At 35.7% G+C, this 16,765-nt stretch overlaps 1 protein-coding gene across 1 annotated transcript in view; it reads left to right on the top strand.

Moving 5' to 3' along the window:
- The window catches only part of LOC121412027 (macrophage mannose receptor 1-like), a 55,316-nt gene that overhangs the window by 468 nt on the left and 38,083 nt on the right, over positions 1 to 16,765 (top strand). Inside the window, exons 2-19 of the mRNA XM_041604940.1 lie at positions 107 to 189; positions 712 to 843; positions 1,495 to 1,566; positions 2,161 to 2,193; positions 2,383 to 2,541; positions 3,178 to 3,263; positions 4,041 to 4,194; positions 4,551 to 4,583; positions 5,829 to 5,957; positions 6,550 to 6,648; positions 6,945 to 7,082; positions 7,586 to 7,702; positions 8,258 to 8,389; positions 9,278 to 9,391; positions 9,640 to 9,753; positions 10,311 to 10,565; positions 11,080 to 11,196; positions 12,484 to 12,618. Coding sequence (XP_041460874.1) covers positions 732 to 843; positions 1,495 to 1,566; positions 2,161 to 2,193; positions 2,383 to 2,541; positions 3,178 to 3,263; positions 4,041 to 4,194; positions 4,551 to 4,583; positions 5,829 to 5,957; positions 6,550 to 6,648; positions 6,945 to 7,082; positions 7,586 to 7,702; positions 8,258 to 8,389; positions 9,278 to 9,391; positions 9,640 to 9,753; positions 10,311 to 10,565; positions 11,080 to 11,196; positions 12,484 to 12,618 — 1,999 coding nt within the window. The 5' untranslated portion in view covers positions 107 to 189; positions 712 to 731. The remainder of the gene's footprint in view (positions 1 to 106; positions 190 to 711; positions 844 to 1,494; positions 1,567 to 2,160; positions 2,194 to 2,382; positions 2,542 to 3,177; positions 3,264 to 4,040; positions 4,195 to 4,550; positions 4,584 to 5,828; positions 5,958 to 6,549; positions 6,649 to 6,944; positions 7,083 to 7,585; positions 7,703 to 8,257; positions 8,390 to 9,277; positions 9,392 to 9,639; positions 9,754 to 10,310; positions 10,566 to 11,079; positions 11,197 to 12,483; positions 12,619 to 16,765) is intronic.

Raw genomic sequence — 16,765 nt, forward strand, 5'->3', positions numbered from 1 at the left:
ATGAATAAATTAAGATATGAGTAGATATTAAACAAATAAATAAATTGCCACATAATAAAACAGAAATATCTCTGATATTTACCCATGAATGCATCAATATATACAGTGAAAAAGAGCAAGAATTCATCAATGAACAGCTTCCTGTCCTGTGGCAAAATGGAATCCCAAGTATCTGGCTTGGCATCTCTGGTGAGTAAGGTTTGTCTATAGCAACATTGTCAGCTATAATATAGGTATACTTGGGAGGGTTGCTCGTTGTATAAAAAAACACTTTCAAATACTTGGAAAATAGTTGTTCTCTCGCTCCCTATGAACTGATGAACAGTTAATGGTTTCTTTGCAAAACTATCACATTTTTTATCAGAAGTTTGATTTCTCGTATCTGATATAAATATTTTTTTTTCTTTTCATCGAAGTTGAAAGTATTCTTGGAAATTTCCAACTTGTATCAAGGGCGAACATCAAAATGAACAGAAGAACAAAACTGAACAAAGCAAAATAGCGCCATTTTTTTATTTTTTTTATTTTGTTTAGTTTGAAAGCAATTTTGATGTGAACGAATTATTCGATACCTGCATTGTCAATCTTTTTTTAACGAATCACACAGCATCGTCTAATTTTAACTAAATGAATCCCAAGGCTCTGCTTCAAGAAATACTGTGTGCATGATATTGTCTTAACTTAAATTCTAGTTGCTTTTTTTTGTTTCAGACACGTTGAAAGACGGAGAAATGAAATGGACAGACGGTACAGCTTACGACGATTCAGCTTATCAGAACTGGCCTGCTGGTAACAAACCAGCTAACAGAGAAGGCGAACAACAATGTGGATCTATTTATACCGGTATCAAAGCTTGTTTCTCCATATCTGACTGAAATTATAGAGTGCCACTAATAAACCCTTTTTAACGAAGATAATGACAACATGTGGAGACCTATAAACGTATAAAATGATATCACCATGTAAAAACCAAAAAAATATATATTTGGTCTTACCTTTGTAATGTTTTGTCTCAGGTAGGATTTTTTTTACCTTGGCCCTTATTACGATTTTCATTTCCTTTCGATTGTAAAACACACCCTGTGACAGTTTATTATATTTAATAATTTTACATTTTATAATACAATTATTCAACGATTTTTATAATCGTCTGAGAACGGCAGTTGTCAATATTTAGGGCTACTTCAATTGAAATAAACACAAACAAGCGTAATTTTCACAAACTCGCAATGCGCGCCTTGCGATTAATCTTATCAGTCTCAACTAAAGAAAGCCACAGCAAAAAAATTGTCTCCAAATACATGTAAAACATATACCCGTATACATGGTATACGAATAATGTCAGGTATCAACGTAAGAATACATAATAATTGATATACGGAGTACGGTTCATATTGAGCTTGCAAGATGGCGGATTATGCCTCTTTGCGAAATGAGCTTCTGTAATACATGTATTTTATTTTTAAATGCGGATATGATTACTTTTCTTCACAGGTTCTTCAGTTGGGCAATGGGACTATGGTGATTGTTTTAATCTCTTTGACTACACCTGTAAGATTCGAGAAGGTAATGTTCAGTTCATGCATCAAACAATAAACATTTTGAAAGTAAAACCTTTTCCCAAGAACGAAGTAAACTATCGGTTATACAGCCAAATTTGGATATTCCCGTGCTCAACTACATCAATATATGTTTCGCGAATTTTAGAACTGAACAAATTTCAGTTACTCTATTACATGATTAAACGGTTTCATCATGATTCTTGGATACCAAGAGATTCATAGTGTCGTTCTATCATAACAATGACTAAAAATAAAATATAAAAAAAGGTTAGCAAATTATGAAGGAGAAAGGCGAGGCAACATCTATAATGGAGAAAAATAAAGACGCAGCAGACACGATAACCATGGTATTTGAGACAATCCATGGAGTGTTGTGGACATTGTAAATTAAATTGTAAATAAACATGATAAACATAGACAAGAGAGGAGGGATTTAAAAGGAGCAAAATATAGAGATACATGTATATATAGCGTAGAATAAGAAGCGATGTTTAAGGAAGAGTTGTTTTATGAAAACTTTATAATCATCAGTTAATTTTGATAACGATCTTGAATTCAACCACTGTTTAATGATACCATTAACCTTATTTCTTTTCAGGAGCACCTATTACCCCAGTTGATCCTGATCGACGTGAGTACATACTTGTATAGACAAGATATTACATATTTTTGTGTAAAATCAACAATCACAGAATATAATTCTCTTTATTACAGACGATTTTGATCATTCTATCATCATGAAATATTTCTTATATATGTTATTAGTCTGATGAAGATAATATGCTACACTGACCACTTTGACCATAACATTTCATTCCAGCAACGGGCTACTGTCCAACTGAGTGGTATATCTACAATGACCATTGCTACTTTATGGATGAAACGGGTGTAACTTATACTGAGGCACAACAAAACTGTAATGATAAGGGAGGCAAACTGGCAAGCATCCATACGACAGAAGAAATGTCATTCATAGAATGTAAGTAATAAGATCGAATAATTTATGTGATTTTATTTCTTTTTTCCGACCAAAATGCTTACGAAAAAGAAATTCTGGTTTGCCCTTTATCACTTATTATGAATGATAAAAAAGCTAAAGCTAAATAGGCCTGTATTTTAAACAACTATTGCATTGTTTGGAGTTAGTTATTCTGATTAGGCGTAATTTCTCATAAAAGACAAACTACATTTTGTCGTTTATTATAGTTAAGCTTGCAAACAGTCTCTCAAATTGTTAATATGTGCAGGAAAGTCAAAGGTCTAATAACCTAATTAACGTTTCCAGTCCCTGATACAATATTATTGTAAAGTTATTGTTAGAAGCAGGACAACTGTCTTTTTTATGCTAAGAAGTTTTTGAGCGGCCTGGAGCGACTGATACACACATTTTGATTTCTATTTTAAGAAGTATATTGATATTGAGTAATAGACATTTCCGCTATAATATACATGTACATGTGTGTCAATATCATTGACTATTAAACTATATCCTATACTGTGCGCTCTCTTATGAAGCTACATGTATATTTTGATATAAAACTATATGATATCACAATAAACTACTTCTCTACCATCATAATATATCAGCTTTGTTCTGACTTTGTTTTATTTGTAGTACATCTTCAAGCAAATGACTACTATGTTGGACTTGAAAGAAAAGGTACTGGAATAAACGATTTTCAATGGACTGACGGAACTCAGGTATGTCTTTCATAATTCCATAAACTACTTTGTAAATCTTTTACAATTTGGGAGATAATTGGAGCGTTTCATGAAAGGACTCGTCGGACGTTTTATCTGACAAGTCCCGTTTTATCCGACAGTTGCCATAGTAACAGCGCTTTACAGCCAATGGAAATCAAGGAAAGTTATTGGACAAAACATTGCTAAAACGCTACCCAGGTTTACACTTCTCTCAGAAGTTTTTCTTTACCATTCCACCTCTCTTCCAGCTTATGCAGATGATGATGAATTTTATGAAATGCCTGAAATAAGCAACAACACCACATCATATACAACATGTAAAACTGAGATAAAAACTTTTCTATGTTATCTTGAATGGATAAACGGATCACAATATTTTATGCTTATGCCGTAGAACGATGTGATTATCCTGAGGAAATAGATGTTTGAAATAGGTATTAAACCATTCCAGATCGATATTATAATTCCCTATTAACCAAGCCTCGATTTATTTTTCAGAAAAAAATATTATACATATTAATATAATTTCTGTGCAATTCTTCTTAGCATTCTAATTAAGCAGTGGTGAGACTAAGCACTATACAATGCTTCATTTTAAGGCATTCCGTTTTCCAGGTTGACCTCCTACAAATTTAATTGGAGAGAGTAGTTTAGATGAATTTCCGTCTCTATCATAAGAAATTCAACTATTAGCGATATTGTATAGGTAAGATTAAGAAACAAAAATGAAAACATTTAAAGGTAATAAATATATATGATTTTTTACTTCTACAGTTTGATTACCACAACTGGGACATTGGCGAACCAAATAACGCCGGTAGCAACGAAGATTGTGTTCATGTACGAGGGCCATATACCACCCCATCAGGAGTGTGGAATGACATTTCATGTAATCGGAAATATGCTTCTATTTGCAAGAAAAAAGCAGGTAATTGAATATTTTGTCATAAAATAGTAAGTTACTAAAGAATAATTGCAATGCTATTTCATCAAACTCTGCGACTTGATAACACGTATTTCTTAGAAAATTGGTTATGTACCAGCTTGGCGTTTACCCAACAAAACGCTGTCCCGCAGAATTCCTACGGGAGTTACCAGAAACAGAAACATTATTCATTAAAAAAAATATTTACAAAACATTTTAAATGAAAATAATCGTTTTTGTTTCGGGCCTACGTTGATAGATTCTGTACTGTTGATTGAATTATCGTGATGATTGATTAACACAGCCTAATACAAGTTTGTCGTATAATTTTTTTAACTCTTCTTTGCATTCCTTGACAGATGAGTCGACCCCGCCTCCTCCCACAAATCCACGTAAGTACATTTTACCCTCTATACATTCAATATCAATTTGTCTGCAGCAGCATAAAGAGAATTTGACAATCCTGTAATTGTACCCAATGTTAAGATGTTAAATGGAAATTTGATACATGCGTGATAATACTAGTCGAAATGTTATATATTCCACACCCTAGACAGTTTCCTAATTAAATCGCATACAGCCTCCGAGTGCGTGAATCTATGGGTGAGGGTGTGTGTGGGTGTGCAAGTTGGTGTGCGCAATGGTGTGTCAGTGTGAGAGTGTGTTTGTCGGTGGGCAATCATATTCAGATAATGAAATTTACGTTCGAATCTTCTCGTGAAGAAGGAGCATTCGAGAGAGTTTTACACGTTTTTACCATGTTTACATCTTATGGTTGTGGTGAAGAATAATTGCGTTCATGTCTTAAAGGGATGCTCCGGGTTGAAAATATTTATATCTGAATAAATAGAGTAAAATTCACAAAGCAAAATGCTAAAAATCTCCTCAAAATCGGTAACAACGAAGTTATTGAATTATAGATATTTGCCTTATTCCGGTGAAACAGATCTAGGCATGTCTTCATGAATATTTATTTGGTGGGCTGATGATGTCACATCCCCACTTTTTCTTATGTTTTTACATGAAATCATAATTGTGTAAATGATTTGTCTCCATTATTATGAAATAAGTTGCACCAAGAAATAACTATTGTACTTAATCAGATATCATTCCAATTGTTTAAGTTCTTGGTATAAAATTTTCGAATAAACCTAATTTCATAGTATAATAAAATACAAAAGAACAAGTGGGGATATGACATCATCAGCCCATAATGAATATTCATGAAGACATGCCTAGAATTATTTCACCGAAAAAATGCAAATTTTTAAAATTCAACAACTTCGTTATTTGTTATCTGATTTTGATCAAATTTCCAGCATTTTGCTCTGTGAATTTTACTCTATTTTTTGAGGTATAAATATCTTCAGCCCAGCTGGAGCATCCCTTTAATGGTTCTGGTGAAGATCGAGCATTCGGGAGAATGTTCATCTTCAGTGACGTAGGTAAAGAGCCTTTTGGATATTATAAGACATCTCGTCGAGGTATTTTTATACTTAATATCTTATATTTGCATTAGTTAAATCACACATGGCGAATAAATCAATCAAAAAAAACCAAATCAATCAAAAATCAAATCATTCAATGTCTAAATCAATTATTCTTTTGCATTATAATGTATCATTTTATATATACAGCTGATGTTGGATGCTATGAACCATTTCAGCAATATAAAGGAAATGCAATAGTGACTGTAGATGGAAACCTATGTTATAATTGGAAAGATGCGAACCGAGAGTACAATCCAATAGACTACCCCGATAAAGGTACAGTATATTCAGAGTTTAGAAAATACATCAAAGCCCCAATTTCCCTCAAAGAAAAAGATCAATAGGGCCTACCTTCTTCTTGAGAAGCTTGATAAGATTTGGCCCTTAACTCAATACCAACTTACCAAGCAAACTTGACTGCACCTTATAAAAAAATGTAAAAAAATGTAAACATGTAAATGTTAAATTATATTATATAAAAAGTAGTGCATGTATTATGAATATTATCCTGTAATTATTTACTTTTTGTTCTTTGTTATTTGCTTGTATCACATTGATTTACTGTTGTTGTTGTTTGATATCGGATCTAAAACGAAATAAAGATTCATTCATTCATTCAAAATCATACAATAAGAAAGACTGATCAGGGAAAACATTCTCGTGTTGTCAGTGAATACATGTATTGAATGTATTTGGAATGTATTCGAATAGTTATAGTGATGATTTTCTAGGTCTGCCGCTACAATAAGCATGGTAAGCTTTCCCTTAGTTTTTCCTTTGACAAAGTTTTCTCTCCTTAATCCTAAATTGCTGTATATAGCCCATTCTTTCATGATTTTCTTTTACAAACTGCAATTTCGATTTTTAGATTTAACGGAGAACTACTGTCGGAATCCCAACAATGCTGCCAAGCCTTGGTGTTATATTGAGTTTGGCTTCCAGGATTGTGATGTACCTCAATGCAATGGTAAGTTGCCAATTTAAGAATTGGCAATCTCACATCATCTTGAACTGATTTTGTCGATTTTTTCGTCCTTACCCAGGCTATAACATTGTGTTTGTGTTTCTTATCTATTTACCAAACTGATTACTAAATCTTTGCTAAATATCGACAACACTAATACCACAACATTTTTTCAAGAAACAAAATCATTACTAAATGCTTAAAACTGTAATATTTACCTTTCAATAGGGATCAGTGTTCCTTATTTATAAAACCATTACTCAGAATGGATTTCATACATAATGTATCTTCCACCCCAGCTCCTGTTGACTGTTACGAAGGTGATGGGTACGTGTACCGAGGAAAGTATGACAAGACAGAAAACGGTAGTACCTGTCTTCCTTGGGCTTCCCTTGACGATTCGGCTTACTTCAACCCTCGTTCCTTTCCAGAAGAAGGTATTGTCTTCATTTGCTCGACGTTATATTGTCCCCTTCGTTCTATGTTTCATATTAATTTGAGGGGTATCTATTCACTCTTGCCTTATCAATTATCAATTTTATTAAGATATTAGACGACGCATCTCTGAAAAGAAAACATGGTAACGTAGTTTTTGTTTCGCTTCAACGCTCGCGGATGTCTCATTTTATAAAATTTCATTACAGATTAGAAAATAGCAAGAACTTCATGTGAGCTTCTTCCGTTTCACATCATTAATTATTTCATGTTCTAAAAGAGAATAGGATGATCGTGGTGCCTGGTAACCTCTGAGAAAATACAAAAGTATGTACATCGTTATCCTATGTCATTACCCTAAATGTAAACCCATCTGAATAATCATTGACAAATTATTTTTTTCGTTATTTCAATCAAACGTCTTTACAAGAAGTAATAATAACTACAATGATCATATGTATCATTTAGATCAAAGTGTTCTGAAATTCAATAAATAAATAAATAGGTCTGGAGGGTAATTACTGTCGAAACCCAGCTGGATCCGGAAACGGTCCATGGTGTTACTATAACAAGAAAGCCGAAGGATACGCATACTCCTATTGTGGAATCCCAAAGTGCGATAGTAAGTACTTTGTTCATTACAGATATGTGTATGCTTTAACAGGATGGTTGTGAAAGCAGTTGTTTTTAAATCATGGTAAATGCAGAAAGGAATTATCGTATACAGGTGGGGAAAGTGGTGTAAACGAGGTGGTATAATGATAAATGAAAAAATTAAGATTTTTTTTCTTTTGTTTAGTAATAAATATACTTCAGTTAAACATTTATCGAACAAGTGCATGAAAACTAAAATTGTTGATTGTTTTAGTGTTTTTGCTGTTAGGCGTTTTATTGCTGAACGTATTGTTTGTAGTACTTCTGTAAAACTGCTTTAGATTTCATTCCATCTTCGGAGAAATTCATTACCATTATATGTGTTGTTTGTTGATACATATTTTGTCATATTTCATTATTTATTGAATCTGGGAGGAAGAAATCTTAAAACGAGACTCTGAGCCTAATTAACAACGTCATTATTCTCACTGTTGCGATACAGTGTATCGAAGATTATACATGATACATCAGTATTATTGATACAATAATCATGCACGAGTCGATTTCGCTTACCCCCACACAGCTACCGGTTGCTACGAGGGAAACGGCGCCAACTATAGAGGATCAGCGAATGAAGGAGAGAATGGACAGACGTGTGTAAAGTGGGAAGAAGCGACAAATCAGCCATATAACCCTACCACGTATCCTAATGCTGGTATGTCTGCTTTTAGTGTCAGTCTAGAGTAGGCCTATACTCGCCTATTTGGTGACGAAAAATATCAGTACAATAGTAAAAGTATGACATGGATGAATTACATTAACAGGATAATGGAAAATAGAGGGGGGCTATGATGGTAATAATGGTGACATTACTTTTTTTCTGATAATGATAATGGTAATGATGATAATAAAATGAAATGATGAATATTGACAATGATGATAGTATTAGTGGTATTAGAAGAAGGAGAAGGAGAAGAAGAAGTAGTAGAAGTAGTAGTAGTAGTAGTAGTAGTAGTAGTAGTAGTAGTAGTAGTAGTAATGGTGGATATTAGTTATAAAATAATAATCATTGTCATCAGAATTCACAAACAATGTACTCATGATAATGGTAAAAAAAGTATCGGAGATATCTCTGCTGCTGCTACCACTACTACTTCTATTGTAACTACTATTACTGCTGGTACTACTGCAACAACAATTAGAAGGCTCTAATGTGATGGTGATATTGGTGACCATACTGGCGTTTTTTTCCGATAATGATAATATTTACAATGATGAATTATGATGATGGTAGAAGTGGTAGTAGCAGTAGAAGTAGTGGTAGTAGTAGTAGCAGTAGCAGCAGTAGTAGTAGTACTAGTAGTAGTATTAGTAGTAGTAGTAGTAGTAGTAGAAGTAGTAGTAGTAGTAATAGTAGTAGTAGTAGCAGTAGCAGTAATGATGATACAAAATGACGACGATGTTATTTACATTTAGTTCCGCCGCGGCAAGTACCAATGCTATTCGCTCTATTACATTCTGATACCATAGAGCTAGCTGATACCATAAATGGAGTCACAGTCATTATATCAACAAGTATTTATATTTCATCTAATAATGACAGGTTTGGATCATAATTACTGTCGCAATCCAAGCCAGGATGACGAGCCATGGTGTTACGTAAGAGACGATAGCCAAGGCCTTGTACAGGAACCATGCATTGTCCCACATTGCACCAGTAAGTACTGTTTATTAATTGCTGTAATTTATGTCGATGTATTGACGATTTAGCTTGTAGCTCTTATTGAAAGAATTGATCGAAAATATAGTAAACCATATAAGTAGTAATCTCTGCTATTATAACCCATATAAATACACTGAAATAATTAAAAGCATCATGAAACAATGCTACATGAAATGATCAATGATAAAAAATAATGAATTGATAGCAAGTAGACAAAAATAAATTTTATTACTCTTACCCAGCTGAAGTTGGATGCTATGTCGGGAAAGGGATGTCGTATCGCGGACATGCAAATTACATTTCTCTAGGACGAACCTGTTCTGACTGGGTCAACTCCATTGACGAATTTTACCCAGGTAAGCATATTAATTGGCCAGAACCAATGATATAAACTTCCCCGTTGGGTTTATCCCATCAGTTACTTCGAGCAGAAATATCGAATGTATCGATTTTTATAATTGTTACACATCCAAAATATCATTATAAAGTATGCAATATTTGACAATGTATTACCAATGGTGATAATTTATGTATTACATTAAAATGAAGATATTTTCAATTCCGTCATGTCTGCACACAGTGAAAGCGTAGTTGATTTTGTTCTTTAAATTTTAATTGTATAATCTGGATATCACTAAGAGTGATATTAGAGTGGAACGATTTACCCTTGAATTTAGTAGGAGCTGGTCAAGAATCTCAAGTTAAAATCAATTCGAGCCTAGGATACTAGTATATTGTTTAACTAAGAAAAAAAAATTCAACCCAGAGAAAATTTTAACTATGTATGTACTTTATCTGTACAGAGCCTTACCTGTTACAAAACTTAGTTATTTTGATGGTTGCAGATGGACAAATAAGGTTTGTAATAACGATATACCCTCTTCCAATATATTTTTTTATTACTTTGTCTTAGTGCCATTGAGTGAATTCACGATGCAGCCGCACAAATCCATCCTTCCAGTAGCACCAAGTATCAGCGATATCAGCCTCTCTGAGTGTGCCCATGAGTGTCTTCATCGAGCTGATTTCTTCTGCAAATCGTTCAATTACCACGTGGCGAGTGGCGGGAGTGACCGATCTCGTTGTCTCTTGAGCGCCAAGGACAGTAAAGATGTGGAATTAGGCTATGACCCAGAACAAGACTATTATGAGAGAAACCAAACATATGGTGAGAACAGAAGCACAATTTTTTGGTAATCTTTGACGATGGTAGATCCACAAGATTCACATGATAAAGGCCTATACTGAAATTGAAATAAACAGATATCAAAGGAAGAATAGAAGTTTTTCTAGTGGAAATGTTAAGCAGCGTCGGTCTACCAAATATTTTTTTTTACCATTATCAAATTGTTCACAACTTTGTGTGAAGAATACAAACTGACAGAAAGCAATGTAATGGGCACCTATACTCGATATTATTTAAATGGCAACTACTTAAAATATCCCTAAACATGACATTAACAAAATAAAAATATTTCACATGTGACACTTGCCTGATTAAGGCCCTATATACTCTACGAATAATTTAATCGAAATCTGCCAAGACAAATCATATCGAGAAACTTTCGACCGGCATCTTGGCCAAGAAGAATAATGTAGAAATACTAAAATCAGAATATGAAGCTGGTAGTTGAGAAATGAGACGGAGGATTCTGTACAGAGTTTTTTTTACCACTTCTTAGGGCTGGAGGAGAATTATTGCCGAAATCCAAATGGAGCGATGGGTCCATGGTGTTACTTTTGGGATCCGATTCACAACCAAACAGACTGGTCTTATTGTTCAGTGCCAGAATGCAATCGTGAGTATACTTCGTCCTGATTGGTCACAACGTTTGGTACTAGAATGCAGTACAGTAAGTATGCCTCTTCCTAGTTAAACATGCTATTTGGCGCCAGACTGCAGTTGTAAGTATGCTTCGTCCTGATTGGTCACAAACTATAAAGCAGTAAGTATGCCTCTTCCTGATTGAACACGTTATTTGTAAGGGCTTTGTCCTGATTGATCACATTGTGTGTCGCCAGCATGCAGTTGTAGATTTCTCCGTATTGGTCACAATGTCGGTACTACAATAAAAGTATGCTTAGTCCTGATTGGTCACACTATTTAGTGCTGGAATGCAGTTGTAAGTATGCTTCGTCCTGATTGGTCACAATGTTTGGTAAACTATAAAGCAGTAAGTATGCCTCTTCCTGATTGAACTCGTTATTTGTAAGGGCTTTGTCCTGATTGATCACATTGTGTGTCGCCAGCATGCAGTTGTAGATTTCTCCGTATTGGTCACAATGTCGGTACTACAATAAAAGTATGCTTAGTCCTGATTGGTCACACTATTTAGTGCTAGAATGCAGTTGTAAGTGTGCTTCGTCCTGATCGGTCAAAATGTTTGGTACACTAGAACGCAGTAAGTATGCCTCTTCCTGATTGAACACGCTATTTGGCGCCAGAGTGCAGTTGTAAGTCACACTATTTAGTTCTAGAATGCAGTTGTAAGTGCTTCGTCTGAACGTAATGTGATTGTGGGATACCAGAAGTCTATCGTTAAAAGTATACTTCGATTCGTGCTGGAATGCAAAAAAGACGAAATTAGATAGAACGCTAAGCCTGATTAACCATATTCGAGAATGCCGGAATGTCATCAAAATATGTCATCATTTGACGATCGGAATGTAATGTATAATTAAAATTCGTCCCTTATTATGTCACAATGCGGTGTATAGAAAGTAATCTTGAGCAAATGCATCATGACTCTTTTTATGGACGACAAAAACATGAGGGAAAATTGTTATACAGATCAATAAATGGAAAAAGTTGAAACACAAGCTTGTATTATTCCTTAATTGGTTCAAGAAACGAATTATCTTATTTAATCGGTGTGCTGATTGGTTATGATGCATATTTAGGAATAGGTGATTACATAGTTTGAATCTAACGAAATTATATGAAAATATGAACTAGTGCGGCAGATGTCCAGAGATTGACACCTACATGCTCTATGAAATTTGTAATGCTTGAAATATTTTGTCAAAGCAATTAAAAATGCTGATTCATTCCATTTTATTCATGTCGCTGATTCTGAACCAAACAGCTGAAGATGTGGGATGCTACGATCCAAGGGTCCGAGGCACTACTTACCGCGGTCCAGCTCGCACCACAGCATCTGGTCATATCTGTGTGGAATGGAAGGACACTTTTTGGACTCCTGATCGCTATCCGAATGCAGGTGAGAGAGGAAATACAAGTTAAAATATTATCAATCTCGAAATCCCCATTGTCCTGTACGATTTTTTATGATTGACCATTTCCATGCTAAAACTTGTACGAGTATACACATTTTTTGAGACCGGATTGTAATCGTTATTGTCCTGTTATCATCGTCGATCTGGGTTTAGCTACTTGAACTAACTATCTGTATTAAAGAATACAACAGCCATTATCTTTTACTGCATATGAGCTGGAAAGTTTGTAGATTATCGTTAAAATGCTCACTTTTAGGACACCTTTTCAAAAGCTGATAAAAATAAATGATATTTTTCACTTCACGATTTACTTTCCTAGTAATCTCTGTTCATAAAGTCCAACGCCTTTGTTGCATCAAAGTAATAAGCTCGGTCCATGGTAGAAAAGGATTCTTAGCAGCATTTATGAAGTTTCATTCCGTTTCAGTTCATAATTTCATGTCAAATTAAGATATCAACGATACTCTGCCTTACGATATCTTGGTGAGTCAATTACAATTAAAAGACACCAGAGTCGGTTTAAAGTATTTGGCAATACTTGTCAGAGTGCTCTCTGGGGTTCAGCAAATATCGCTCCTTCGTCACAGAACATCTGTCTAGAATGTACCAAGCGTTGTCGGGAATATATATATATATATATATATAGAGAGAGAGAGAGAGAGAGAGAGAGAGAGGAAAAAATGACTACGAAGTGGTCGTTGCTCCTTGCTTCTCCATTTAATCAAGCTTTCGATCAATGCATGATCTTCCTCAGGACTATAGATATATAAACAAAGTACAAATACAATACAATAATATAATAATACAATATGATGGCCTCTAAAATAATATAAACATGCTTCACGGTTACTTATAATTATTAATTATTTTACACTATATAAACAAGAGAACATATTATATGATATAAAAAGACTTATTTTGACAATTGCCAGATAAAGATATATATTTATAGAAAGAGATATTAATTTTATGTAATTATATTACTACAATTGTCATATATTATATTATATTATTGTATTGTATTTGTACTTTGTTTATATATCTATAGTCATGAGGAAGATTATGCATTGATTGAAAGCTTGATTAAATGGAGAAGCAAGGAGCAACGACCACTTCGTAGTCATTTTTTCCTCTATATTGACCCTCACCACTATGAATGACCGCCAGTGTTACGAGGCTTTTGGAAAATTTCTTCCGCTATATATAAATATATATATATGAATTTTTTTTTACAATAGGTGGGGTTTTATATATATATATATATATATAAATGTGTAAAGTTATACATGTACAACAGCTTTTGGCAACTCTTTTTTATTTAAATATTGTAAGAAATGGATGAAGAGAACAATGGTAGGCGTAGCTTAAATCAAGGTTCCCCAGAGCTATCTACCCTTTGGAAAAATTGGTGATGCCGAAAAAATGTCTCTGCCGGGAATCGAACCCGGGCCCCCAGCTTTGAACGCCGGTGCCTTAACCACTAGACCACAGAGACGGTTAGTAGCTAGGGCGAGCCCGATCCGATTGACCGTCAGATAGACAGATTTTCGACACTATACCAATTATATATTCCTTTGTCGGGTGAAGGTGAGTTTTGAACAATGACAAGCCGCCATGCCTCAGCTGGATCAAAGCTATTGCTTCGATACAGTACACATATGGGAGAAGAAATACAAATGTGTAAAGTTATACATGTACAACAGCTTTTGGCAACTCTTTTTTATTTAAATATTGTAAGAAATGGATGAAGAGAACAATGGTAGGCGTAGCTTAAATCAAGGTTCCCCAGAGCTATCTACCCTTTGGAAAAATTGGTGATGCCGAAAAAATGTCTCTGCCGGGAATCGAACCCGGGCCCCCAGCTTTGAACGCCGGTGCCTTAACCACTAGACCACAGAGACGGTTAGTAGCTAGGGCGAGCCCGATCCGATTGACCGTCAGATAGACAGATTTTCGACACTATACCAATTATATATTCCTTTGTCGGGTGAAGGTGAGTTTTGAACAATGACAAGCCGCCATGCCTCAGCTGGATCAAAGCTATTGCTTCGATACAGTACACATATGGGAGAAGAAATACAAATGTGTAGTTATACATGTACAACAGCTTTTGGCAACTCTTTTTTATTTAAATATTGTAAGAAATGGATGAAGAGAACAATGGTAGGCGTAGCTTAAATCAAGGTTCCCCAGAGCTATCTACCCTTTGGAAAAATTGGTGATGCCGAAAAAATGTCTCTGCCGGGAATCGAACCCGGGCCCCCAGCTTTGAACGCCGGTGCCTTAACCACTAGACCACAGAGACGGTTAGTAGCAGGGCGAGCCCGATCCGATTGACCGTCAGATAGACAGATTTTCGACACTATACCAATTATATATTCCTTTGTCGGGTGAAGGTGAGTTTTGAACAATGACAAGCCGCCATGCCTCAGCTGGATCAAAGCTATTGCTTCGATACAGTACACATATGGGAGAAGAAATACAAATGTGTAAAGTTATACATGTACAACAGCTTTTGGCAACTCTTTTTTATTTAAATATTGTAAGAAATGGATGAAGAGAACAATGGTAGGCGTAGCTTAAATCAAGGTTCCCCAGAGCTATCTACCCTTTGGAAAAATTGGTGATGCCGAAAAAATGTCTCTGCCGGGAATCGAACCCGGGCCCCCAGCTTTGAACGCCGGTGCCTTAACCACGAGACCACAGAGACGGTTAGTAGCTAGGGCGAGCCCGATCCGATTGACCGTCAGATAGACAGATTTTCGACACTATACCAATTATATATTCCTTTGTCGGGTGAAGGTGAGTTTTGAACAATGACAAGCCGCCATGCCTCAGCTGGATCAAAGCTATTGCTTCGATACAGTACACATATGGGAGAAGAAATACAAATGTGTAAAGTTATACATGTACAACAGCTTTTGGCAACTCTTTTTTATTTAAATATTGTAAGAAATGGATGAAGAGAACAATGGTAGGCGTAGCTTAAATCAAGGTTCCCCAGAGCTATCTACCCTTTGGAAAAATTGGTGATGCCGAAAAAATGTCTCTGCCGGGAATCGAACCCGGGCCCCCAGCTTTGAACGCCGGTGCCTTAACCACTAGACCACAGAGACGGTTAGTAGCTAGGGCGAGCCCGATCCGATTGACCGTCAGATAGACAGATTTTCGACACTATACCAATTATATATTCCTTTGTCGGGTGAAGGTGAGTTTTGAACAATGACAAGCCGCCATGCCTCAGCTGGATCAAAGCTATTGCTTCGATACAGTACACATATGGGAGAAGAAATACAAATGTGTAGTTATACATGTACAACAGCTTTTGGCAACTCTTTTTTATTTAAATATTGTAAGAAATGGATGAAGAGAACAATGGTAGGCGTAGCTTAAATCAAGGTTCCCCAGAGCTATCTACCCTTTGGAAAAATTGGTGATGCCGAAAAAATGTCTCTGCCGGGAATCGAACCCGGGCCCCCAGCTTTGAACGCCGGTGCCTTAACCACTAGACCACAGAGACGGTTAGTAGCTAGGGCGAGCCCGATCCGATTGACCTTCAGATAGACAGATTTTCGACACTATACCAATTATATATTCCTTTGTCGGGTGAAGGTGAGTTTTGAACAATGACAAGCCGCCATGCCTCAGCTGGATCAAAGCTATTGCTTCGATACAGTACACATATGGGAGAAGAAATACAAATGTGTAAAGTTATACATGTACAACAGCTTTTGGCAACTCTTTTTTATTTAAATATTGTAAGAAATGGATGAAGAGAACAATGGTAGGCGTAGCTTAAATCAAGGTTCCCCAGAGCTATCTACCCTTTGGAAAAATTGGTGATGCCGAAAAAATGTCTCTGCCGGGAATCGAACCCGGGCCCCCAGCTTTGAACGCCGGTGCCTTAACCACTAGACCACAGAGACGGTTAGTAGCAGGGCGAGCCCGATCCGATTGACCGTCAGATAGACAGATTTTCGACACTATACCAATTATATATTCCTTTGTCGGGTGAAGGTGAGTTTTGAACAATGACAAGCCGCCATGCCTCAGCTGGATCAAAGCTATTGCTTCGATACAGTACACATATGGGAGAAGAAATACAAATGTGTAAAGTTATACATGTACAAC

The sequence above is a fragment of the Lytechinus variegatus genome, chromosome 3 (assembly GCF_018143015.1).
Source record: "Lytechinus variegatus isolate NC3 chromosome 3, Lvar_3.0, whole genome shotgun sequence".
NCBI classification, from domain to species: domain Eukaryota; kingdom Metazoa; phylum Echinodermata; class Echinoidea; order Temnopleuroida; family Toxopneustidae; genus Lytechinus; species Lytechinus variegatus.